The sequence below is a fragment of the Harpegnathos saltator genome, unplaced genomic scaffold (genome assembly GCF_003227715.2).
Source record: "Harpegnathos saltator strain DR-91 unplaced genomic scaffold, Hsal_v8.6 scaffold202, whole genome shotgun sequence".
Lineage (NCBI taxonomy): Eukaryota > Metazoa > Arthropoda > Insecta > Hymenoptera > Formicidae > Harpegnathos > Harpegnathos saltator.
This window is the reverse complement of record NW_020229987.1, coordinates 2,553,949-2,579,893: the sequence shown is the minus strand read 5'-3', so window position 1 is coordinate 2,579,893 and position 25,945 is coordinate 2,553,949. Positions and strand designations below refer to the sequence as shown.

At 30.7% G+C, this 25,945-nt stretch overlaps 4 protein-coding genes across 9 annotated transcripts; all 4 read right to left on the bottom strand.

Moving 5' to 3' along the window:
• Nucleotides 1-5,073: 5,073 nt before the first annotated feature.
• LOC105186868 (uncharacterized) lies at nt 5,074-10,164 on the bottom strand. Of its 3 annotated transcripts, XM_025298053.1 has the most exons (9): nt 10,015-10,164; nt 9,399-9,495; nt 9,218-9,330; nt 8,809-8,929; nt 7,404-7,459; nt 5,915-6,002; nt 5,533-5,567; nt 5,324-5,441; nt 5,074-5,257 (listed from the first exon to the last, which is right to left on the bottom strand). In XM_025298053.1, the coding sequence occupies exons 1-6, from the start codon at nt 10,054-10,056 to the stop codon at nt 5,970-5,972; spliced, it is 462 nt and encodes a 153-aa protein (XP_025153838.1). In that variant the 5' UTR covers nt 10,057-10,164; the 3' UTR covers nt 5,074-5,257; nt 5,324-5,441; nt 5,533-5,567; nt 5,915-5,969. The 3 variants fall into 3 exon arrangements, with proteins under 3 accessions (XP_025153838.1, XP_011145656.1, XP_011145654.1); XM_011147354.3 differs by lacking the exons at nt 5,074-5,257; nt 5,324-5,441; nt 5,533-5,567 and adding an exon at nt 8,624-8,649; XM_011147352.3 differs by lacking the exons at nt 5,074-5,257; nt 5,324-5,441; nt 5,533-5,567; nt 5,915-6,002; nt 7,404-7,459 and adding an exon at nt 8,409-8,649.
• A 1,051-nt stretch (nt 10,165-11,215) lies between these two features.
• On the bottom strand, nt 11,216-13,631 carry LOC105186866 (uncharacterized). Its single transcript, XM_011147349.2, has 5 exons — nt 13,486-13,631; nt 12,318-12,420; nt 12,113-12,228; nt 11,676-11,796; nt 11,216-11,483 (listed from the first exon to the last, which is right to left on the bottom strand). The coding sequence occupies exons 1-5, from the start codon at nt 13,525-13,527 to the stop codon at nt 11,359-11,361; spliced, it is 507 nt and encodes a 168-aa protein (XP_011145651.1). The 5' UTR covers nt 13,528-13,631; the 3' UTR covers nt 11,216-11,358.
• Nucleotides 13,632-13,746: 115 nt separating this feature from the next.
• LOC105186867 (uncharacterized) lies at nt 13,747-19,075 on the bottom strand. Of its 3 annotated transcripts, XR_003112807.1 has the most exons (7): nt 18,821-19,075; nt 18,132-18,234; nt 17,918-18,030; nt 15,800-15,926; nt 15,520-15,640; nt 14,612-14,718; nt 13,747-14,536 (listed from the first exon to the last, which is right to left on the bottom strand). XR_003112807.1 is itself a non-coding variant. In XM_011147350.3 (6 exons), the coding sequence occupies exons 1-5, from the start codon at nt 18,860-18,862 to the stop codon at nt 15,564-15,566; spliced, it is 462 nt and encodes a 153-aa protein (XP_011145652.1). In that variant the 5' UTR covers nt 18,863-19,075; the 3' UTR covers nt 13,747-14,718; nt 15,520-15,563. The 3 variants fall into 3 exon arrangements, 2 of the variants coding, with proteins under 2 accessions (XP_011145652.1, XP_011145653.1); XM_011147350.3 differs by having other exon boundaries at nt 13,747-14,718; XM_011147351.3 differs by lacking the exon at nt 14,612-14,718 and having other exon boundaries at nt 13,747-14,407.
• Nucleotides 19,076-20,364: 1,289 nt separating this feature from the next.
• LOC105186864 (pheromone-binding protein Gp-9) lies at nt 20,365-25,191 on the bottom strand. 2 transcript variants are annotated; one of them, XM_011147348.3, is made up of 5 exons: nt 23,102-23,233; nt 21,762-21,864; nt 21,557-21,672; nt 21,156-21,270; nt 20,365-20,583 (listed from the first exon to the last, which is right to left on the bottom strand). In XM_011147348.3, exons 1-5 carry the CDS (start codon nt 23,141-23,143, stop codon nt 20,459-20,461), a joined length of 501 nt encoding a protein of 166 aa, XP_011145650.1. In that variant the 5' UTR covers nt 23,144-23,233; the 3' UTR covers nt 20,365-20,458. The 2 variants fall into 2 exon arrangements, with proteins under 2 accessions (XP_011145650.1, XP_011145649.1); XM_011147347.3 differs by lacking the exon at nt 23,102-23,233 and adding an exon at nt 25,054-25,191 and having other exon boundaries at nt 20,367-20,583.
• Nucleotides 25,192-25,945: the final 754 nt, after the last annotated feature.

Genomic DNA, 25,945 nt, shown 5'->3' with positions numbered 1-25,945 from the left:
GCACGATGATGTCAAATCTCATTGTTTAAAAAGATATCAAACTCATTAGAGATTTTCTAATACATTTCGATATTGTTTTGCCTTCACGACTATGCACAGTGCGAACTTGTTGTTCTCGTGTCTGTCTGTCAGGTTCTCAACTGAAATACGCGTGTAAACATAAATGATTATTTTAATTGACATATTAATGTTGTTACGTCGTATTGATAATTTGGTTATTTCAATTATAATTATGTTTAAATAGTACTTTAAACTTTTGACATCTAGCGAGTTTTTATTTATTTATTGTGAGTGAAATTCCATTTCAAGAATTTCAAATAGTACGTTTATATGATCAGATTTTAAAACCGATTTTAATAACTCGCGATATCCCAACTAATATCTCACGTTACATAATACAATTGTAACTTAATTTTTTAGACAACATGTAAAACCGATAGGTATAATATCGAGAATTATTAAATTTGTTTTTACTTTTGAAACATAAATTACGGATGTTAATAAACTGATTATCATTTAAACACAATCAATTATTAGATTGAATGTGTATGATTGATGTGTAGATTAGATTTAAAGAGGATGTCATGAAACTTTTTCTGATACTTCGTGTATATCTATTAATACTTACGCAGATTGTCGCATTGTTCCAACAGTTGGTCACGTATAGTGGTTAAAAAGAAATAATAATATCCCAGTTTGGCATCTAACCAAATTATCAATACGACGTAACAACATTAATATGCCAATTAAAATAATAATTTATGTTTACATGCGTATTTCAGTTGAGAACTTGACAGACAGACACGAGAAGAACAATAAGTTCGCTTTGCGCATAGTCGTGAAGACAAAACAATATCTAAATGTATTGGAAAATCTCTAATGGCGTCTGTAAATTGTTTAAATTATTTCTGTAAATAGTTTTGCACTACGGATGAACTACTTTACTTCCATACAAAATTTCAGAATTTTTTGAATTTCCGCGTTCCCTAACTTTTCTTGTTAGTTATTATATTTAATTATTACATCCTCATTTGTCAATTTCTTCAAAACTAGACTGTCAATGAAAAAAAATGAAACTAAATTATTATTATTAGATCGCATTTCTCAGTCATTTATCAAAAAAATAAATTCAAATTTTTTTAAAAATTAGAAAAATATATAACACGATCATGACCTCAAATATTCAAAACTTCCAACGAAATCAGTTTTTTGCACTTATTTTATAAAAGGAGTATGTTATTTACCTATTAATTTATTTTCACAAAAAAGTTGCTTGTTTATTAGGATAATTACCTAACTGATTTTTATTTTTATCAATCTATACTTTTTTAGGAAATATAATTTAATATGAAGGGGATATTGTCAAGTGAAATTTAAATAAATATCATCATATTATATTTTTAATAGCTTCTTTTATACTATTATTTTATTTTATTATAATATTTTACTTTATTATAATATTGCATTCTATTATTACTTTTAGTATATGTGAGTAAAGTGTTATTTACAAAACCTTCATGAATCGTTTCCATTTGATATATCATAGAAAATGAAATTTTTAAGCAAATTAATGTAGTTAGGATAAAACATTTTATGCAATCTGCGTTATTATAACATTACGTAGAAACAAGACGCAAAAACCTATTTAATTAAAGATTAGTTTTACTTAAAATTAATATCTATTCCTTTCGAAAATATTTTAAAATCCTTAATAATATAGAAACATTACAATAATTTCAGTAGAGAAAATAAGTTAAAAATCAATACAACTAGATAAACCATATTTTCGGTTTCAGGAAAATGCAGAAAATTGCCCTCTCTGTTTCTCTCATTTCTTTCTCTCTTTTCTTACAAAAATAAGCTCCTATACTAATTGTACTCAAAGCGTATATAAGAAATCTATATAAGAAATTTTTGCGAAGAATCGAGACAGTTTCGGGTCTTTCCTCTCCATGAAGAAATTAACTGGAATATTCATAAAACGTTTAAAAAACCTACGATGGATATATCAATACGGAAATCAGATCAGCCGTCGGTTCACATAAAAATATTATAATTTAAAGTGATATATTTGAGAAACTATTATATTATATATATTTATGTAATTTAAAATATAAATATAGTAATTTCAGAATTCTATTCTTTATAAAAAATGAAACTCAGAGTTATTTCTGTGAGATGTTAATGGAATAATAATATGAATATTAATACCGATTAGAATATTCAAATATTTGTAGTAAATTTAAAGAGTAAATAATAAAGTGCGTAAAAAACATAATTTAACGATATGACAATTGAATTTGTCGGTTATTTGTTCCCGATGTAATGATATAGAGAAATATTCAAACTTGTATGCAAGAGAAAGTACAGTGGCGAGCAAAAGTTTCGAGCCATAGTGTCTTTTTAACACATTGCATGCGGGTATATTTCGCCGCGGACTTACGCGTAGCGGGCGTTTTTTCATGAATTTCACGGGAGTCATTCAATAAAATCGCAATAAATCGATTACTATTACGTTTTTCTCAACGAAACTTTTTTTTACTTAAAGAAACAATGGAAATCGTTGCCTAACAACACAAATACCATACACACTTACAATGCCTATCGTATTTATACGATACTCGCTCTCCAGCACAAATCTACTAAATACGTACTTTTATGTGACCCGCGCTCTAGTGACAGACTGCAAAAACGTAAAAGTACGTTGTAATGTGTTAAAATACACGACAATATATTTGCTCTAAAGATTAATTATATAAAATAATTGACATAACATTCTTACAAATAATAGTGCAGTTACAAAGTTTTCAAATTACATAGTTTCTATTTATTTAGGCATATAATATTTACATGTTTTCAAAAGTATTGAGCCGTATTCTTGTCGTGACTTTATGAGCCCGGTTTGTTTACGTTTCTTATGAAACTTCTTCGTAAATATTTGCTTTAACTAAGGTTTAGTCTATTGTCTACCGCAATGCCGAAACATACAAGCTTTCAGTTACGCGAAGCCGTGATTAATCTTTCTCAACAAGGAAAGGTTTCTCGCGAAATTGCTAATTACTTATTAATTGATAAAAGTACCATAAATAGGATTATTGCTAAATATAAGTTGACGAACTCTCTAGCTGGTAAACCACGAAATGGTAGACCTACAACTTGCCAACTATTGGGTTGGCAACTAAGTGATTGCGGATTTTGTCGACAGATGGATTTTACACTTTCTTTTGTTTCGTTAACGTGTTCAAAGTACCTAACCTATATTTTTTTCTTATTGTTTGGACTTCTACCTTTCATTTAGTACAAAAATTATATCGATTAGTTCTTTAGTTTTGTTTTTATCCCAATTTAAAAATGGAAGAGCAAGACGTGCACTTCAGACATATTTTATTGTATTATTTCCGAAAAGGCAAGAACATATCGCAAGCATACAAGAAGTTATGTGCCGTATATGGGAATGAAGCCTTGAAAGAAAGGCAGTGTCAAAATTGGTTTGCCAGACTTCGTTCTGGTGATTTTTCATTGAAAAATGCTCAACGATCTGGCCGTCCAGTTGAAGTCGATAAGACCCATATCAAGGCCATTATCGATTCAGATCGTCATAGCACAACACGTGATATTGCAGAGAAGCTCAATGTATCGCATACATGCATTGAAAAAAATTTAAAAAAGCAAATTAAAAATTTTGAATTTTCATTCTTATTTAAAATCCGCAATCACTTAGTTGCCAACCCAATACAATTGCAAAACTACAAAGCGTGTCGATAAAATGATTAAAAGAAAGTCGATAGCAGATGTTAGAAAAACTACCATGGATATTTCTCGAGAACTATGAGAAAAAAATCTTGCTGATGTTAGTCGAGGTACAATATTTCGACGTCTAAAGGAAGTAGGATTTTTAGGACGCGCTGGTGTAAAAAAACCATTAATTAATGCAAAAAATAAGAAAGCTCGATTAGATTTTGCAAGGAAATTTGAACATTGGACTGAAGTTGATTGGCGAAAAGTACTTTTCTCTGATGAGTCAAAGTTTCAGTTATTCGGAAGTGACGGTAGAAAGTATATACGACGTCCAACAGATACAAGATATAACTCAAGATATCAAATTCCTACCGCAAAATATGGTGGAGGTAACGTGATGGTTTGGGGATCATTTTCTTACAATGGAGTTGGTCCATTGGTTGAGATCACAGGTACTATGGACGCTATAATGTATCGAGATATATTGACACAGCATATGTTGCCATATGCAACTCGAAACATGCCACGTGATTGGATTTTCCAACAAGATAACGATCCCAAACATTCATCAAAGCTAATAAAAGAATTTTTCATCATGAAAAAAGTGCAAGTTCTTGACTGGCCCTCGCAATCGCCGGACTTGAATCCTATTGAGCATTTGTGACAAGAACTCAAACTACTTACAGGAAATAAGAAACACTCCAATAAAGCTGAATTGTAGCAAGGTTTGCAAACTCAATGGCAAAATTTACCTCAAGATCGCATTTCTAATTTAATAGCATCAATGCCTCGCCGTTGTGCTGCAGTGATTGCTTCTAAATGCATGGCAACAAAGTATTAAATTTAAAAAAACGTTGATAACATTTTCTGTTATTATTTTTCAATAATATATTTTCCTTATGCATAAAAAAACTTTTTCGCGCAATACTTTTGCACTGTTTGTAATAAGACATTGTATAAAAATAAAGTATTTAAAATTATTAAAAGTTTGTAAAGTTTATACAATTCTAGGATAAATAAATACATTTTGTTTATATATATATGTAAAGCTTTTAGTGCTCATTATGAAATGAATATATAATAATAATTGTATGACTCAAAACTTTAGCACGCCACTGTATATGTGCAGAATTTGAAATAATAAATGTTTTAGTAATTAACTTTGATGAAAGATCGACATGAAATGTCGATAAACAGGTTTTTGAGAGAGTCGTTTTTCAATAAATATTTAGTTTAGTCGAAGATTTCTTAGAACAACCTTATCTTTTATTATATCGTTACGAGAATTTACCTCAATAGAATACACGAAAATATACATACACCTCAATAGAAAAGAATAGATTAAACGATCTACAGTTAAGATTGTGCAAAAATAAGATTGCAGTAGAAAATATAAAATATTAATTATATTTAAAGAAAAATTTGCAATGATTCTGTTCGGAGAACATAATCATTATCGGCAGTAAACAAGCAACAATATTCTTCACTTTCACTTGGTCAGTTCCTGTTCTACGTATTTCTGCAATTAAAAGAAAATTTAATAAGTGCGAAAATTGTTTTTTAAAATGATAATAAAGTAAGTTACCTTCGTTGTTGCATTCATCTAATATTTCCTGATTTTTTTAAAAGTTAGGTTCAGACATAACATCCCGAATTACTTTATAGTTTTCTTCTTTTTGATACACATTGTTCTCATCAATAATCTAGAACAATACAAATAATATTAACACAATATTATATGGTATGTTAAGGCTCCTATGCTATTCTACATATGTTAGATACAAAGATACATACCTGACCTTTCTTCATTATGCAATAGGTTATATTGGCTGTAACACGCGTAATACATAAAAATATAATAACGTAAATGAGAAATTCTGAATTTTCTTTTTAGGACAATATATGTAAGGATATAACACACATATTAACATGAGTTAATTAGGTAACAAGTGAATTGAGTTTGACATCCTCGCTTCTTATCAGAAACGTGCAATTGTTAAACTTATAAACGAATATAAAGATTGTGAAATACATGGAACGATAGATGACAAGAAAAGAGACACAGTAATTCTTACGCTAGTTTCCCGTCAATTGTCCCATTATAAAACTACTATAATAACAAAAAACTTATTCTGTTTCTTATATTTCTTCGAATGTTTTAAAGGTTGATACTTACATCGTGAACATTCTGCAAAATTTTCGGCGCATTCTACTAAGAACTTCTTGAATTCTTATGTCTGGTCGGTGTCGTAATCGTAAATCATCTGTGAAGATGGATCATATCCAAATAAAAAAATTTTTGCATTTCGCCCAAATAATCATGTACAATCGCAATATCCATCGATTTATATTGATATATAACTTGAGTGAATTTATTATATATAATTTTTCATGTTGAATTATTATATTACATTTTTAACAAAAAACTCGGAATAATACGATTTGTTAAATAAAGCTGTTGCATCTTTGTTATTTAAGTGTCATTAAATGTTATTGAAGTGATCTTACAATTTTGTTATCACTCAAATAATTTTAATTTGCATGTAAAGTAATGTATTTCTGTTTTCATTTACAACTTATAGTTCTTCAATATTTATAGTAGAGATGTAATTTTAGAAATAATACTTTTAAAATGGTTTTTAAACGGTATAGAAATAAATTCTTTGATTTGATACCGAAATGTTTTTCACTTATACAGGCTATCTGGGATCTTTTGGAAATCATTGTCGTAGACGACGATTATAAACAAAAAATGATCATCGTATCTTGCGATTTGCATGTATCCAACGGACGACGTCTTCAGTCACATAAAAACTGTTTGATACACGTCGTGTTTCTCCGCAACAAAAAATGAAATATACTCCAGAGGAATACACACCGATATCATTATTGCTTACGGGCTAGCAGGCAAAAATGCGCGTGCTGCAGCTCGCATCTATTTCAGAAGGAACGATTTCTTGGGCGTGCAAGAGATCTGTGGGGAAAAGTGATTTTATGTGCAGTTCAAAAGTTATGTAAATCTGGATGTTTAACTATGCATGCATAACTATAGAGCATAGCTGGTGCATTAGTGCATCTTGTCGTTGAAGACGAGGAAAGGATTTTGTTAACTCGCCTCATACAATTATTTAATTATCTTTGATACAAATATTCAAAAGTAAGTCATTTGTCTTGTCTATTGTCATCATATTTCTGTCGAGTCTCGCTTATCGTTTTCCGTGCGCTCGTTGGCCCACACGTTTTAATTAAAAACTTAATAACTATTGCAATTTTTGCAAAATGATACATGACTTTTCCTCTCAGTTTAATCTGATTAATCTTCACAATCTTTCCTTTCCAAAAGATCCCGGATACCTTATATATATAATATATAATAATAATATTAACAATATAATATAATATTAACAATATAATATAATATTAATATTATAATATAATATTAATATAATGTAACATTAACGCTTAACGCCATATCCTGTGGGTACTATTGTATGAAGTGTAAATTAAATAGCAAACGGAGTATAAAATATATATAATAAAATGTGAGTCAAATATTTATTAAAAAAATAAATATTGTAGTAATATTATTATGAATAACACCAAAATATTACGAAGTAAGTACTTTGTGAATTTGAAAAAAGATTTAGTTGTTATTTTTTACTCACCGTAATGGTTAATATACCCACAATAATAACCAAAGTCTTCATTCTGGAATCTTCTTCTACGAGAATATATAAGGAAATATGTAATGCAATATTAGCAGTTGTTTAAACTGATGTATTGAAACTGCGTTCTCGTATTTATATGCAATTCACCTTTACACATATATATAATATATATAATATGTAATATAATATATATTATATTACATATTATATATGTAAATATATATATATAATATGCTGCTGCATATCTGCTTGCGTCACATGCGTGGTCGCAAATATTCGCGATTGCAATTACGAGCTTATTTTATGATGCAGCAAAAGTGGTTTATATCGAAATCGTGAAATGCTCTATGATAAAAACATCAAAAGAGAATGTCGTGAAAACCAAGAGCACCTATATTTATTTGACCAAACTTTTTTTCTGCATATCGTAAAAAATGTACGGAAAATTAATAACTTCACTAAGGAAAATATATACAGGGTGTTCGTAATTAACTGCCAACCCGAAGTACGAAGGTAAATTGGGTTAAGCTAAAAAGAAAAGTAAAGTACAATTGTGCAAGAATCAGAATAATTATCGAGTTATTAATGACAGAAATCTGACGAGTGAGCGCACATCGAGATTGGAGGAATGTCGCAGCATCTCGGGCCATAGTGTGATCATAGTGTGCGAGATAAAACAACGAATAGCGGCGCATCCTTCCTCTCGCCGCGCACTGGTGACAGTTTCAAAATCAACTGGGCCGCTTTTCGACCCGAGCAGCTGCAATGCTTCTTCAATCATCTATGTTGGCGTGCTCCCACTCCCCAGATTTTTATCATTAATAATTCGATAATTATGGCGATTTTTGCAAAATTGTATTTTACTTTTCTTTTCAACTTAACCTAATTTACCTTCGCACTTCGGGTTGGCAGTTAATTATCGGATACCCTGTAAATGTTGAGAGAGTGTAAGGAATAGTGCGCGTGTTCCTGAGTTAAGTAAGTTACAGTATATCCAGTTGATAATCTTTACTTATGCATTTATTAATTCCATTTCCACTCAAGAACAATATTCCTACCGACTTTATTAGTATCTTTTTAGTATCTTTTTTTTGAAGGAGCTCCAAACGTTTAATAATATCATTGCTTATATTTTATTCATCATTAGTATTATCCATATCTTTATTTAATATCTTTTCCGTTTCCCTTAGTCCACAGATTATAAATTTAAGACTTACTTCGCACTCGTTGATATTACTTTTAACTGAAATGAATAAATTAGAATGTATAGTATAATTATGACCAGTCGCGTCTAATTTAACCGGACATGAGATTATTTTGTCCAACAATAGAATGTATGAGTCAATGAATAATTTGAAATTTTGTGCGATTCTTCTGTCTCTGTATTTTAATTAATATTTACCCTCATTGCTACAAGTGTCCAGCAATTGCAAGCGTACATCAAGTTGCTTCGTGTCATCTCTTCTAAATTTGGAGCGCAGCATATCTTTTATCTTGTCTATATCTATATGTGCACCCGTCATCTAAAATTAGCGCATTAATTGTGACGATGTAGACGTAAAATAAATAAGAATATTAATATTCAAATGTATAAAATATAAATTATGTGTCACGTGATATTATTAATATTTAACAATGTTAATATCTACATCTTAAATTAAAATTCACTCAACAGCCTCAAAATTGAACTTAAATTTTATAAAACAAGAAATCAAAGTCTCTTTTTCCCCACATCGATTAAACATTAGTTGTCCGTTATGAAATATGTATTGCTTAGTAGTTTTCAAATTATTCTTGCATTTGATACTTACTACTTCCTTCTCTTGGAATATGCAGCTGAAGAGGCAGCCAACTTTTAAAACCACATTATCGAAATCGACTACTAGCTTGTCTATCAGAACTCTGTCAAAGTGCTCAAAATCCTCTAAAGAATATCGAGTATATTAGATTGACAACTGTTCGAATTGATAACACGTGCAAATGAAATCTTACCAATTGTTACATGTGTCTTGTTCATGCATTCCAGTACCTTTTCTCTCTTTAATTTGGCAATATTCATCAAACGACCCACGTAATCTTCGCTCATTGTCTGCAACAGGTGAATAAAATTAAGTTCAAGGTCATAACATAGTTAATGGTATGATTCGACAAGAAATTTCGACGGAGAAGTAGCTTTCCGTACCAAGTTTTTATAAAGATGTAATATTTAAAGAGTCGAGAGTTCACGCTTGATTGAAATAAATACTTCTTGAAATCATATCTCTTGTTTTGCGATTAATTACATTCGTTTTCGTTTAGTCATTAACGACAGTTACACGTTTTTCTAAATATATCGCAATGTCAGTCGCAAGCAAATGCAACGCTTATTGCGGCAATGAACGTAAAAGTTGGTTTAACTTTAATTGTTATCACGCCAATTGGAAGCGTCAGTGATATCTGCATTGTATCATTGACTCATCTAATTGACATCGTCTTTATAAAACTTGCAGTTCAACCAGCACTTGTTAACAGTGTCGCGATAAGTATTATTTCTGCTTTGGACAGATGCAAACGGATCTGAATTTCGTTTATGCCTCACTTATATTTATGTATTTACGTAGACACTTACAACAGCGATAATAGTGAAGAGAAGCAAAATCGTTCCTTTCATGTTTCGGTTCACGTGTCACTTTCTTTTCCACTATAATGGTTTCCAATCAAAAATTAATATTTCGCATTCGACCGGCTACTGCTTTCGATATCGCGATATGCGGTACTTATATACACTGCACAATGATAAAACATAAGGTCAAGTTGCAAGTGTATCGGAGGTTATCCTGCGTGATATCGATATAAAAGTCGATACAACGAGAAAAGAATCACATCAGTCGCTGTTCGACGAACCTCAATGAATGTGTTCAAAACTCATACGTTAAATAACAATGGAATTAATGCAATTAGAACATGTTAAGATTCGATTTCCTATTAAACATCGGTACTCTTGTGCTTTTGTATTTTCGAATAAACTGTTGAACTATTGAATGAACTGTTCTCCGGAATATACTAAATAAATTATTCGCAAGGAATAGTTAATATTTTATTGCTTCTTGCTTATGTTATGTGTCTGTACGTATATACCATATGTGTGCGTAATTGTATCTTTTTTATGAATACTTTAAAAATATAAATATTAATAAAAATATCTTCTGTCAGGAACCTGTACGCTGGAAAAGAGATAAATATTTGATAATTGGAGAAATGGCATTTTTATAAATATTTTAAAATTCTATTTCAGATAACTAATAATTATTCATAACTAGTAATAACTATTAGTAACTAATAACTATTTCGTACAACCAAGTTCAGTAAAATTTACAACCGCGCTATTATGACTCCGCAAAGTCACTGTTAGACAAGAACGGGATTAATGTAAACAAAATTCATTAGTATTCGGTTTCTTATTAATTATCGATAGACTCGTGTGTTTTCATTTGAACGAAATGAGCCTTGGACCGTGTCAAACAAGTTAGTTACGAAAGTTTAGTATTTTTCTCTTTCTTGTTCATTCCTATTTGTGCATCTCTTTCATCAATGTCTGTTTTATGAATGTTTTACTTGCATGAATGTTTTGTAAGAATAAATTAATTATAATATTAATTATAAAATTCATATAATTGTCTGACGGAATTAATTAATTAATTTTGTAGAAGGCAGTTATCGCAGATCTTTTCGCTGGAAAGAGATAAATTTTTCAATAATTGGAGAAATTAAATTTCTACGAATGTCCTTATTCCATTTCAAATAAATAAATGCAGGGAATAAAATGTGAATAGTATGTAAATAAAACTTTATTAATGCGAAATTAATAATATTTTCAACAACCATTGATTTGCCCAACAAATATCTTATTACATGTATTGTGTTCTACATACAAGTTCTGGACATATAATAATATACGTCTTACACTATTATTTCACTCATTATCAATGGTGTTCTCGTAGGGACGTTGTGTTTTATTCTCGTCCAAGCGTCGCATTTCCTTTATGAAGCAAAGTAGAAATTTGAAACTTACTTCGCATTCGTTAGTCTTGCTTTTAACTGAAATGCAAAAACGAGAATGTATTGTACATACGGAGAATGTGTATACTATATTGTATATTTATAGACACAGACATATTTAATTTATGCACATAGTTTATGGTCGTGAATATATGTACAAAATATATACGAGTCGATGACTATTCGAGCTGCTTTTTTGCAGTGTAATTTGCATATGTTAATCAACATTACCCCGATCGTTGCACATATCCAATGTTTGATAGACAATCGCAATCATGTCAGGATTAGGTTCTTTAGCTTTGGAGCGCACGAACAGTTTTAACTTTTCCACATTCATAGACGCACCATACATCTGCAATTAATATATATGGACATATATTTGGACATATATATATATGAATGATGTAGACATACAATGAATCAAAATGTAAATATCTATACGAAACGTAAATTACATATGGCATATTAATTAATATTAAATTATGTTAATATAACTTAAACTATAATCAAAACTATTTTCAAAACGGAATTTCAATTCTACAAAACGTAAATGCAATCCTGTTATCTACTTCGTCGAGCGAAAACTAATTGTCCAATATGAATAAATAATTTTATGTGCATGTGAAGGGAGGCTTTGAAAACTTATTTAACGAGAGAATGATTCTTACTATTTCACTCTTTTGGCTTAAGCAGGTGAGGAAACAGCCAATTCTTAATGCCTGTTCGTCGAAATCTACAGTTTGCAAATTGTCGAGCACAATTTGGTCAAAATGCATTATGTCCTCTAGAAAGTATCGAATCAGTATTAGCAGTAAAAGTAGCATTATTTAATTAAGTCGACTTAGTAAAAATTTCAAATGAGTTAGAGTTTACCTGGTGTTGCGTCTGTCTTTCCGATGCATTGTTGTACATCCTCTCTAGTCATCGATAACGAGTGCGCCAATTTTTCCACATAATCTTCGGCCGAGATTATTGTCTGCAATAAACAAGTAGAATCAATATCTACATAGAATAGTGGAGGACACGATGTACAAGAAATTTGAAAATATTGGAAATTTGTATTGATATAGTATCGATAGAATTAGCTAACTGTAGCATTGGAGTACAGGAAAGCAGGAAATGGCTAATAATACTTCATCACAGTTAGGAGATGCTCTAATATTACGTTAATGAAAAAGTATAATTATATTTAGGCGAACTAATACGTGTGCAATGAAATGACATTTTCAATGTATGTCGCCAAATAACGATAATTCAATCAAACAAGATTATATATAATTATATAAAATTATATATAACGATATATAAATTATATAATATTATATATTATTATATGATTCATATATGTATTTTGTCTCTATGTTGCCGTGTATATGATCAAGTCAAATTATATGTGCAAACATATTGAGAAAAATGTTAATCTAAGGAGAGGAGAAATTGTTTCCTTTAATTATACATTTTACATCACGATACATACTATTACATCACGAGCTTGTGTAAATAATTGTATTTGTACAATAGCATTGTTTTTCAATATGAATACATATAATTACGTATAATTAGATATAATTACATATTTATACATAGCAATATGGAAGCAAAATCCGTGTATAATTACACACGATTATTTTTTGTCGGGAAAGTATAATATGTAACATAAACTATTCCACATCTTTGATGTGTCTGCTCGTTTTATTTATAAATAACAACATGAGACACTGCAATTGTGCCTCTGGTCCGAAACCGTTTGATCACATTCTATCATGATTGTTGCTACTATACATAGTTATCTATAATGGCAATTGTCGCGTTATGTTGTCGTCGTAGGCTTTTGGCGCAAACTCAATTTTGTGTAAAAATTATTCAATTAACGTTTTCAATTGACATATATTTGCAATAGTTGAAATTGAATGGGGCCAACTTAGGCTATCATCATCGCAACGAACGTTTTTTCTGCTCGAATCTATTGTTGCTATAGATATAGAAGAACCTTAATTTTGTTTCCATTTTGTTTACACTTACATATTACATATACACTTACAAGAACGACAAGCGTGAAAAAAAGCACAAGTGGACGCTTCATGTCTTAATTCACAGATCACTTCCTTCTACACGATTAACCGATTAGCAATTAATAGTTAGCACCAAACTGATAAACTGACGCCAATATCGCGACTTGCCGTACTTATATACCGCGCTATAATAAAACATATTTGGTCATAGGCATATCGAAGGTTATCACGTACAATGTCAGCATCAATGCAGACTAGATGAAAAGAGAATTCTGTCATTCGTCATTTGACGAGCCCCGGCAAATAGTGTTTCTACTCGCGTGAATACATCGTCAGACAAAAATGAAATTAAGAGAATTTGAATGCACTAGCGTCTAATTTTATCTGTAAAATTGCCTGAAAGAGTCTTTTTAACAAATACGTGGTTTTATAAATCAAATATTGGTAAAACAATATTGTAAACAATTACTGAGTTACACATACTTCTTTACATATGTGCATACATGTGTTACTATTTTCAAGTCCAAGTTCTAGTTTGGGTTCATCATGTTAAGTCGAAGGATTAATATGTCTTTGAACATCATGTTAAGTCGAAGGATTAATATGTCTTTGAATGATTATTTTTATTATCATCTTTTTATCAAACACAGATTTAAGATGCAAGAAAGTTCTATAAAAGTATATCTCTTATAATACAGACGAACTTATTATATGAAACACACGTTATGAGTCTCAGAGACTCACGTGTACTGATACGATAGCTGCGATTTCAAGATTGCACATGCATGTTTGATTTTATTTTTAAATAACATTTTGGATAAAATTTTATTTTTAAATAATATTATGTAGCTCGCCCGCATCCTGTCGCGATCAATACTACTACTGTTCGTGATTCTTAATAATAACATTAGTCGCCTCATATTGTTGTCCCTGCGTCTCTTCCTCCTGTAACTTTATTTTTGTATGACAGTTATTCTATATCAATCGATCTTTATACATTGATGCTTGTGATTGACATGATATTTGTAACGGTTGAATTCGATTCGAGTTTCATGATCATGGTTGCGACGATCTCTGCGCCTACAGAGACTTGACATTACGATAAATATAGAAGGGCTTTAATTGCGTGTGCGTTTTGCTTACGTAAATACTTACCGCAATGATGGGCGTGAAGAGGAGCAGGAACGTTCCTTTCATATTTTAATTTAGGAATCACTTCCTTTTCCGTGATAGATTTAGGTTACCAACTAATTGTTCGCAAGCTTTTAATTAAATTGTTATCAGTATTACAATATAAAGGATTTATATTCCGCGTTAAAATGTAAAACATGGTTAGAGACGTATCAAAGATTATTATATGCATATGAACATATGCAAACGCAACTTGAAGAGAATTTCAATATTCTTCTTTCGATGAAAATGGACATATTTTTATATATTTTAGTGTTTATATTCGCGCAAAATTGGACGAAGGTAGAATTGATGTCATTGGAATATATTATTTCGCGATTTGCCATTAATTATCGACACTCGTAAGAATATAATTATATCGTAAGAATATAATCGACACTCGTAAGAATATAATTAACATCATTAGAATGCATTAGCTTGCGATTTCTTATTAATAATTGCCATTTTAATTTTTCCGTTTCCACAATAAAGTGTTCTCCAAAATATTGGATAAACAATTTCAATTTTGATTGCTATCGAACGATAATTTTTGTCGTCGATATAATACATTTGTCGTCATAATATATTTTTGGAATTGTTTCAAAACAATTTTAGACTCGAGAAATGTATTCTTTTGCAATAATATCTATATTTTATTATAAATTGATTTTAAAAACTATATAAGAGAGAGGTGATGTTTCAGTTAGTGACAGGGTCCCAATTTGAGACGATTGTACTTATTTTTCTTAATAAATTAGCTAATACAAATTTATATTTATTTTAGATATATATACTTTTACTTTATATTTGATATATTGTCAATTATAACAAATTTTGAGAGGGATTGAAAGCCATAGTATATACTAGAACATTATAATTACAAGAGTACTCACGATGATAGTTTGATAGTCGTCCATATTTTAGAAATTGATGTAATTTAATATCTTTGCGATTTATGTGCTCCGCATGTCATAAATTTGAGACTTACTTCGCACTTGTTAATTATACTTTTAACTGAAATGCAAAAGTAAGAATGTATAATATATAATTATGACTACTTATGTCCAATTTAACCAAGCATAAGTTTATTATGCCCAACAACAGAATGCATTAATGAATAATTTTAATATTTTTTTTGCGATATTCTATATTTCTATTTTGATTAATATTTACCCCAATTGCTACAAGTGTCCAGTATTTGGAAATGTGGGTCAAGTATCTTTAAGTTATGTTCTTCCTCACCAATTATGGTACGCATTATCTCCTTTATCTTGTTCACATTTATATGCGCACCCGTCATCTAAAATTAGCGTATCAATTGTACCGATATAGACGTACAATAAATAAAAATAAAAATGTTAATATATCAGATGTACAAATGAATAATCCAAATTTTTTAAAGCAGTTAAAGAAATAATTAATTTTCTCACTCTTTTGCGGTTATGTAGTGTTGACATATAGCTATTAAAAATGATATTTAGTATGATGGAAGACTCAATAGAAAAAAAATATATTCAGTTCAATAAAGTCAAAAACGGCAACAGATAAAGTATATTCAACACTTTTTTGTTAACGAGGGAGAAATCCTCATGGATATTCCGCCTCCTTGGGGGCTGGGCGGGGTTACGTCGGACTCTTACTGACACTTCCCCCGGGGGTGTCTACCAGTTGAGCCGGAGTGGATGTGCTGAGAGAACCGACACCTCATTCTCTTTCCAAGTATATTCGATACTGTACTCTTTTTACTGTACGATTTTCACCAAAGAAAACATGCCACAAAACATACAAATCGATTTATTTCTTTCTCGACGAAACTGTTGTATCGTACTATGTATATGCATTTTGATTTAAAAGCGGTGATTTCAGTCTGATCGACGATCAATATCCTGGAGATTTCGAAAGTGCAACAACGATAATTTGGAACAACTGCTTGCTGAGAAAAAGAAAGAAATGGATTCTGATACACTCTGATATATGAACAGAAATCAACGGCAGCGGCAGCGTGTTTTGCTCTTCTCAATAAGCAGCGTCAACAGTCTTTTTTTTGGGAATAGTTACGGGTGAATGCGTACTCTATGCATACTCTATGACAATCAAAAACACAGAAAGTCATGAATAAATCCCGATGAACAATCAACATCAGTCGCTAGGACCAATCACTTCGGAAAGAAGATTCTGCTTTGCATTTCATGAATTTCTGCATCAAGGGCGTGCTTTATTATGACCTGCTGAAACTGGAAAATATAGTTACTGCTGATTGCTACCAACGCTCATTAATTCGCCTGAGTCAAGAATTAAAACGAAAATGCTTATATAGGATGTCCCATTTTAAAGGGTCCACTCAAATATCTCAGAAACACAGCGTTAAATCGAAAAATGTTTCAGACAAAAGTTGTATGGTTTCAAAGAGTTTCAACATAAAACAACGATATCAGTTTGTTTACAGATGGCGCCACTTTCGAAATATTCACTGATCATTATTTTTTTTAAATGGAAGCCCCAATTTTTTATTATATCATCTTTTTGTACTTAATTTGATAGTTAATTTGAACAACTTTTATCTGGAACATCTTTTTATTTGCTTAATATTTAGACTTTTGTTAATTTGATGATTTTAAAATCCCCAAAGATCGATAAATTAATAAAAGTTAGGATATTTAGGAAATGGGACACCTTGTATACTGGTAAAAACGAACGTTCCGTGAAATTGTTGCATCACAACGCCAGGCCCCATATCTTGCTCTTTTAAAATAAAAGACATTATAATGAATCTTGTTTGGGACGTTTTGCAGCACCTTGGCGAATTCATCAGATATTGCTCCATTTGATTACCACTTGTTCTGCCTAATACACACTTCCAATCAGTGGACGAAATTCGAAAATGGCTTGACAGTTTATCACGTCTCGAGGCACGGTATTTTTCCGAAATGGAATTCATCAGCTGCCTGAAAGCTGGCTTAAAGTTATAGAAAGTAACGGCGAATACTTTGAAAATTTTATTTTAGTTTTTTTTAAAATAAACCTAGAATGTAGCTGAAAAACTTGGATTATTTATTTGTATACCTAATACAAAATATAAATTATGTGTCACGTGATATTATTAGTATTTAACAACGTTAATATTTATAATTTAATTAAAATGCAATTAATAATATCAAAATTGAACTTAAATTTTATAAACTAAATAATCAAAGTCCCTCCTTCCCCGTGTCGATTAAACATTAGTTGCCCGCTATGCAATATATAATATTTGGTATTTTTCAAATATTATTCTTTGCGCTTGATGCTTACTATTTCCTTCTTTTCGAATATGCAGTTGAACAGGCAACCAACTTTAAGAGCCACGTCATCGAAATCAATCTCCAGATTATCTTCGATAATTGCATCAACGTGCATTATATCCTCTAATGAATATCAGGTACATTAGATCAACAACTGCTTGAATTGATAAGAGCTATGGGTTATATTGATAAAAAAGTTCATAAGAGAACAAATAAAATCTTACCAAATCTTATATGTGTCTTGTTGATGCATGACAGAAACTCTTCCATGGTCAGATTGGTAATAGATATTATATTGTGTATGTAATTTATGTCGAAGCTCATTGTCTGCAATAGGCAAGTAGAATTAAGTTCAAGATCATAGCATAATCAAAGCCATGGTTCGACAAGAAATTTGGACGGAGAAGTAGCTTTCCGTACTAAGTTTTTAAAGAAATTCAGTTTTTAAAAAGTCGATAGAGTTAGCGCTTGATTAAAATGAGAAATCTATTTGTTTTCCAGTTTTCTGTTGTTTGTTGTCACTAGATTTCTAGCAAGTTTCATACTTCTTGTTTCGCGACTAATTACGTTCGTTTTCGTTTGTCGTCGTTATTAACGACAAATACACGTTTTTCTAAGTATATCGCAATGTCAGTGGCAAATAAATGCAACGCTTGCTGCGGCGATTAATGTAAAAATCGACTTAACTTTAATTTTTATGATGTCAGTTGGAAGCGTTAGTTATATAGACTGTATTATTGACTAATTGGCATTGTCTTTATAAGACTAGCAGTTGAATCAGCTTTTGTTATTAATGTCGCGTTGAGCGTTACTTCTATAATACTTTGGATAAATGTAGATGGGACTGAATTTCGTTTGTGTCTTGCTTATAATTTAGGTATTTAATAATAATAGTATTTACGCAGACACTTACGGCAGCGACAATAGTGAAGAGAAGCAAAATCGGTCCTTTCATGTTTCGGTTCACGAGTCGCTTCCTTTTCCACTATAATGGTTTCCGATCATCGATTAATATTTCGCACTCGGCCAGCTATAGACTGCTGTCAATATTGCGATGTACGGTATTTATGTATATCGTATAATGATAAAACATAAGGCCAAGTTGCAACCGTGTCGGAGGTTATCTTGCGTGACATCGACATAAAAGTCGACATAACGAAAAGAGAATCACGTCAGTCGCTGTTCGACGAACCTCAGTGAATTGTGTTCAAAACTCATACGTTAAATAACAATGGAATTAATGCAATTAGAACATGTTAAGATTCGATTTCCTATTAAACATCGGCACTCTTGTGCTTTTGTATTTTTGTTTGGACGAATTGTTCTCCGAAATATACTAAGTAAAGTATTCGCAGAGATTTATCAATATTTTATTGCTTCTTGCTTATGTTATGTGTGTATGCGTCTATGCGTGTGAGCGTGTGCATATGTATATGTGTGTGCGTGTCTTTCTTTTTTATAAATGCTTTAAAGTGTAGAAATGAAAAGAGTAGTGAATATTATACAAGACGTGTCTTTATTGTTCGGTCACTTCCTTCGCTCAAATCCCTCTGGTCTCTGGAATTTTTGACGCCGGTAATTGTGTACATCTAGATTATATACATATGCAAGACAAAAGATATTCTTGAAGCTTCTCATGTGAATCTGACGTCGTTCGTAAGTCAAGATAAATATCGGATTCAAAGAGTTATCCACAATCAAACGTTTCACCGCTCGACGTTTTGTCTTAGCGGGCGATTCGTTAACGGCCTTCTGCAAAAGTAAATATTTATCAATATTTAAAAGAATAATTTCTATTGAGGATCTGTGCGCGGGAAAGAGATAAATCTCTTAATAATTGAAAAAATGGCATTTTTTATAGTACAAACATTTTAAAATTCTATTTCGGATAACTAATAACTGTTCTGTATCAAGTTTAGTAAAATTTACGACCGTGCTAATATGGCTCGGTGAAGTCACTGTTAGACAAGAACGGAATTAATGTAAATATAAAATGCATTAGCGCTCGGTTTTTTATTAATCATTGACACACATGCATGTTTTCATCTGAACGAAATGGTCCTCGTCCGGTCCAATAGATCGTGTCAAACAAATTACTTGCGAAAGTTTGTCAGTATTTTTTTGTTTCCTGTTCATTGTTATTTGTACATCTCTTTCACCAATGTCCTTTTTATGAATATTTTACTACATGAATGTCTTGTAAAAATTAATTAATCAATTAATTATAATATTAATTATTAGTTATAAAATTCATGTAATTGTCTAATGGAATTAATTAATTAATTTTGTAGAAATTGGTTGTCGCAGATCTCTTCGCTGGAAAGATATAAATTTTTGAATAATAATTGAAGAAATTAAATTTCTACGAATGTTCTTATCATTCTATTTCGAATAAATAAATGTAGGGAATAAAACGTGAATAATATGTAAATAAAATTTTATTAACGCCAAATCAATAATATTTCTAACTGTTGAATTACCTAACTCGTATCTCATCACATACGTTTAAAAAGTCTGAACATATAATAATATAGCGTCTTATTTTAATATTTCATTCATTATCATTATTGTCCTCGTAGCGACGTTGCATGTCATTTTTGCGTAAGCGTTCTGTTTCATCCGCCATACATAATAAAAATCTGATACTTATTTCACATTCATTAGTCTTACTTCTAACTGAAATGCAAAAATGAGGATATATTGTACACACAACATACTATATACATACTATATTGTATACTTGTAGACACAGTCGTGTTTAATTCATACACGTAGTTTACGGTTGTGGATATATACACGATATATGCAAGAATCAATGGCCGTGTTCAGCAGAAAAAGCTGCTTATTAAGCACTTAGTGATTATGGTTCCTGGTTGTTCATTCTCCTGGATTCGTTAACACGTTCATTGTCGGTCACGCGATATCGCGTGTTATGGCCTCTCACCAAACGGCCGTTTATGCGATTGTTTTTTATTATGAGTGACAAACCAGGACCCTCGAAAAGACTCAGTTCAATGTCAGTTCAATCGTGCAAAAAAATGACTAAAAATAAATAAAAGAGAAAATTTTTGGCCACCACACGAAATTCAAATTTTCAGTCTGACAATGAACGTGTTAAAGATCTAAAAAAATACTCCAGTCATAGATAATAATCACTAAGCGCTTAGTAAGCAACTTTTTCTACTGAATGTGGCCAATGATTATTCGACCTGCTTTTTGTGATAATCGCATATGTTAATCAACATTACCCTGATCATTGCATATGTCCAATATCCGATAGCCTACAGCAAGTTTTTCAGGATTTTTAACTTTAGAGCGTATTATTTGTTTCATCTTGTCCACATTGAGATGTCCATCAGTCATCTGAAATTAGTACACATGGATATGATGATGTAAATGTACAATGAATCAAAATGCAAATATACAAAATATAAATTATATATGACATAATTATTAATATTAAACGATGTTAATATAACTTAAACTATAATCAAAACTATTTTCAAAACGAAATTTCAATTCTACATGCGTAATCCAAACCCATTTTCTTTCTCGTTGAGCAAAAACCAATTGTCCGATATGAATAAATAATTTCATGTGCATATGAGAGGGGCTTTGACAATTTATTTAACGGGAGAATAATTCTTACTATTCCCATTTTTTGGCCTAAACAGCTGAAGAAACAGCCAAGTCTTTTAGCTTTCTCGTCGAAATCTACAGTTTGCAAATTGTCGGTCACAATTTGGTCAAAGTGCATTATGTCATCTAGAAAATATCGAATCAGTATTAGCAATAGGAGTGGCATTATTAAATCAAGTCGACTTGATAAAAATCTCAAACGAGTTAGAGTTTACCTTGTGTTGTGCCTGTCTTTTCGATGCATTTCTGTACATCTTCTTGAGTCAGCGATAACATTTCTGCCAATTTTTCCACAAAATCATCAGCCGAGATTATCGTCTGCAACAAATAAATAGGATCAATGCCTTTGTAGGATAATGGAGAACACGATTAACAAGAAATTTGGAAACTGAAGAAACTTGTATTGATTCTGTGTAGAGAAGTAGGTTTAGCAAGAAGTAATAAGTTTTTATATAGATTATGTTGAAGAGACTCGAGGATTTGAAGTGGAATTGAAGTGAGACATTTCTTTGAACAAGATTTTTGATAGATTGTTGTATCTCTTGCTTTGCTGTTAATTTGTTATCGTTTTGTTATTTACAATAATAAAGTGCGCAAAAGCAGGATGGCTAATAATAATCAATCACAATTATCAGGCGGTCTAATATTACGAAAGAACGTAGTTATATTTAGGCGAATTAATACATACAATGAAATGAACTTTTCAACATGCGTTGTTAAACAGTAATAATCCAATCAAAAAAGATTATATATAATTATATAAAATTATTTATAATTATATAGAAATAATTTAATAATATATATTATATTATATAATTCATATATGCATTTTGTCTCCATACGATCGTGTATATAATCGTGTGAAATTATATGTGTAAACATATTGAAAAAAAGTTGTTAAATTTAGGTTGAAAAAAAAATAAATTGTTTTATTTAATTATATATTACATTACAGGCTGCCGTAAACATAAATTGTTATTTTAATTATATTTTAACAATAGCAATGTATTTCAATTTGCATATACATAGTTACGTATATTTGCGTCAATTTGCATATATACATCTATGTATATGGTAATGTAGAAACAATATCCGTGGATAATTATACACAATTATTTTTTGTCGGGAAGATGTAATGTAAACTATTCCGCATCTTTAACGTGTCTTCTCATTTTATTTTTAAATAACAACAAGATCTGGTAACATTATATCACAATCGTTACTACTATTCATGATACAATTAATCTATAATGACAATTATAATATTGTTATCGTTGTCGTTGTCGAAAGCTTTTAGCGCGCGCTCAATTGTGTGTAAAGATCATTCTACATCTTTAATACTTTTCTACATCTTTAAATCTATTGTTTTACTGTGTGCCATTAACGTTACCAATTGACATCGTATTTGTAATAGTTGAGGTTGAAATAGGCCAACTTGGGCTAGTATCATGGCGACGAACGTTTCCTCTGTTCAAATCTGTCGTTGCCATAGTTATGGAAGAACCTAACTTCGTTTGCATTTTGCTTACATTTACGTATTTATGTGTACACTTACAGGAATGACGAATATGAGAAGAAGCGCAAGTGATCGCTTCATATTTTAACTTAAAGATCACTTCCTTCACGATTAACTGATTAGCAATTAATACTCAGTACCAAACTGATAAACTGACGCCAATATCGCGATTTGCCATACTTATATACTACGCTCTGATAAAATATAAGTTTGGTCACAGGCATATCGAAGGTTATCACGTACGACATCGACATCAATGCAGAGGAGATGAAAAGAGAATTCACCATTTAACGAACCTCAGCGAATAGTGTTTGCACTCGCGTGAATTCATCGTCAGACAAGAACAAAACTAATAGTATTAGAATGCACTAGCGTACAGTTTTGTTAGTTTAAAATTATTTCAGTGAGTTTTTTTTGTCAAACGCGGTCTTGTAAACTAAACACTTGTAAAGGAATATTGTAAGCAATTATTGAGTTACATATGCTTCTTTATATACAGGGTCTGCCCAAAGTTCCGGAATGGTTAATTATTTCAAAAAATAATAATTATTTAAAACAATATTTGAAACAAAAGTTGTAGGGCTTAAAAAAAGCTATCAGATATTGATAACTGTTTGACCTTGGAATGACCTTGAAAAACGTTATCTAGGTTGACATAAAAATCTTAAATGGAAACTCCAATTTTTATTACACCGTCTTTTTCCACCAATTAATTTGAACAACTTTCGTCTGAAACATTTCTTTATTTGCCTAATATTTTTTGACATATTTAAGAATAACTTGGTAACTTTTTTAATATTTAACTTACAATATCTCGCGAACTGTTTGTCGGGATAAAAAAATAACACTAGACTTTTCTATTCTATTTTATTTTAAGAATATATTGGTACAATAATGCTCTATTTTTTTTAATTTATCGATCTTTCGAAATTTCAAAATCATCAAATTAACAAAAGTCAGGGCGCTATTGTAACAATATATTCTTGAGACCAAGTAGAATAGAAAAATCTAGTACCATTTTTTTATCCCAACAAATAGTTCGCGAGATATCGTAAGTTAAATATTAAAAAAGTTACCAAGTTATCCTTAAATATCTCAAAAAATATTAGGCAAATAAAAAAATGTTTCAGACAAAAGTTGTTCAAATTAATTGGTGGAAAAAGACGGTGTAATAAAAAATTAGAGTTTCTATTTAATATTTTTATGTCGACCTTGATGACGTTTCTCAAGGTCATTCCAAGATCAAATAATTATCAGTATGTGATAGCTTTTTTTAAGCCCTACAACTTTTATTTCAAACATTGTTTTAAACAATCATCATTTTTTGAAATAATTAGCCGTTCCGGAACTTTTGGCAGACCCTGTATGTGCATATGTATGTACTATTTTTAAGCCCAAGTTCTAGCTTGGGTTAAAACATGTTAAGTCGAAGGATTGACTTTGAATGATTATTTTTATTATATCTTTTTATCGAACACAGATTTAAGATGCAAGAAAGTTCTATAGAAGCGTATTTCTTATTATACAGAGAAACTTATTATACAAAATACACGTTATGAGTTTCAGAGACTTACGTGTATTGATACGATAGCCGTGATTTCAAGACATGTGACTGAACATGTATCTTTTGATTTTGTTTTTAAATAATATTTTGGATAAAATTTTATTTTTACATAATATTATGTAACCCGCCCACATTTTGTCGCGATTATTACTACTGTTCGTAATTCTTAATAATGACGTTAGTCGCGTTATTTCGTTATCCTTACGTTTCTTCCTCGTGTAAACTTATCTTTGTATGATAGTCATTCTACATCAATCGATCTTTATACACTGACGCTTGTGATTAACATGATATTTGTAACAGTTGAGTCCAATTTGAGTTTCATGATCATTGTAGCGTCGATCTCTACGCCTGCAGGGACTTGACATTACGATAAATATAAGAATGGCTTTAATTGCGTTTGCGTTCTGCTTACGTAGATACTTACCGCAACGACGAACGTGAAGAAAAGCAGGAACATTCCTTTCATGTTTCAACTTGAGAATCACTTTCTGTTTCGTGATAATAGATTTTGTTTAACGTCTAATAGTTCGCACGCTTTCAGTTAAACTGTTGTCGATATCGCGATGTACAGTATTTATATATCGTGATAAAACGTAAAACATGGTTAGAAGCGTATCAAAGGTTATTATATGCATCTAGACATATGCAGACGAGAAGAGAATTCCAACATTCTTCTTTCGATGAAAATCGATGTATTGTGTTTATATTTGTGCGAAACTTGGACGAGAGATTTAGATTTGATGTCATTAAAATATATTATCTTGCAATTTGCCATTAATCATCGACATTCACAAGAATAGAATTAACGTCATGAGAATACATTAGCTTGCGATTTCCTATTAATCATCGACATTTTAGTTCATCTGTTTTCACTATAATAAAATATTCTCTAAATATTAGATAAACAATTTGAACTTTGATCGCTACCGAACGATAATTTTTGTCGTCGACACATTACATACTAGATTAACATATTAGAATTTTTTCTTAAATTATTTTAAACTAAAGGAACGTATTCTTTCGCAATAAAGTATGTATATTTTATTACAAACTAATTTTAAAAACTATATAAGAGAGAGGAGATGTTTCAGTTAGTGACAGTGTCCTAATTTAAGACAATTGTATTTATTTTTTTTTAATAAATTAGTTTATATTTGTTTATATTTGTTATATAATTTTATATTTGTTTTAGATTTATGTATTTTTACTTTAAATTTTGTACGTTGTCAATTATAATAAGATTTTAGACAATTTTAGAGAAATTGAAAGCCGTAGTAAATGCTAGAACATTTTAATTATAAGCATATTATTCACGA